Source organism: Bison bison, unplaced genomic scaffold, assembly GCF_000754665.1.
Source record: "Bison bison bison isolate TAMUID 2011002044 unplaced genomic scaffold, Bison_UMD1.0 scf7180017864338, whole genome shotgun sequence".
In the NCBI taxonomy this organism is placed as follows: domain Eukaryota; kingdom Metazoa; phylum Chordata; class Mammalia; order Artiodactyla; family Bovidae; genus Bison; species Bison bison.
In genome coordinates, this window is record NW_011494910.1 from 2,664,849 (window position 1) to 2,665,096 (window position 248).

The 248-nt window shown below is 72.6% G+C and overlaps 1 protein-coding gene across 1 annotated transcript in view; it reads left to right on the forward strand.

Moving 5' to 3' along the window:
• The window catches only part of CNTN2 (contactin 2 (axonal)), a 20,650-nt gene that overhangs the window by 17,110 nt on the left and 3,292 nt on the right, over positions 1 to 248 (forward strand). Inside the window, exon 17 of the mRNA XM_010854257.1 lies at positions 7 to 178. Coding sequence (XP_010852559.1) covers positions 7 to 178 — 172 coding nt within the window. The remainder of the gene's footprint in view (positions 1 to 6; positions 179 to 248) is intronic.

A 248-nucleotide genomic window follows, 5' to 3' on the forward strand; every position in this document is an offset into this window, starting at 1 on the left:
AGGCAGGGCGGCACCAGCTGGCAGACCGCGAGGGTGCCTGGCGCCGACGCCCAGTACTTCGTCTACAGCAACGACAGCATCCGGCCCTACACGCCCTTTGAAGTCAAGATCCGCAGCTACAACCGCCGCGGGGACGGGCCCGAGAGCCTTGTGGCCGTCGTGTACTCGGCCGAGGAAGGTGGGCCGCCGGGGCCACCAGGCGCCCCCACCCCTGCGGCTTGTCTGCGGGGGGGAGGGGGGGGGGGGGG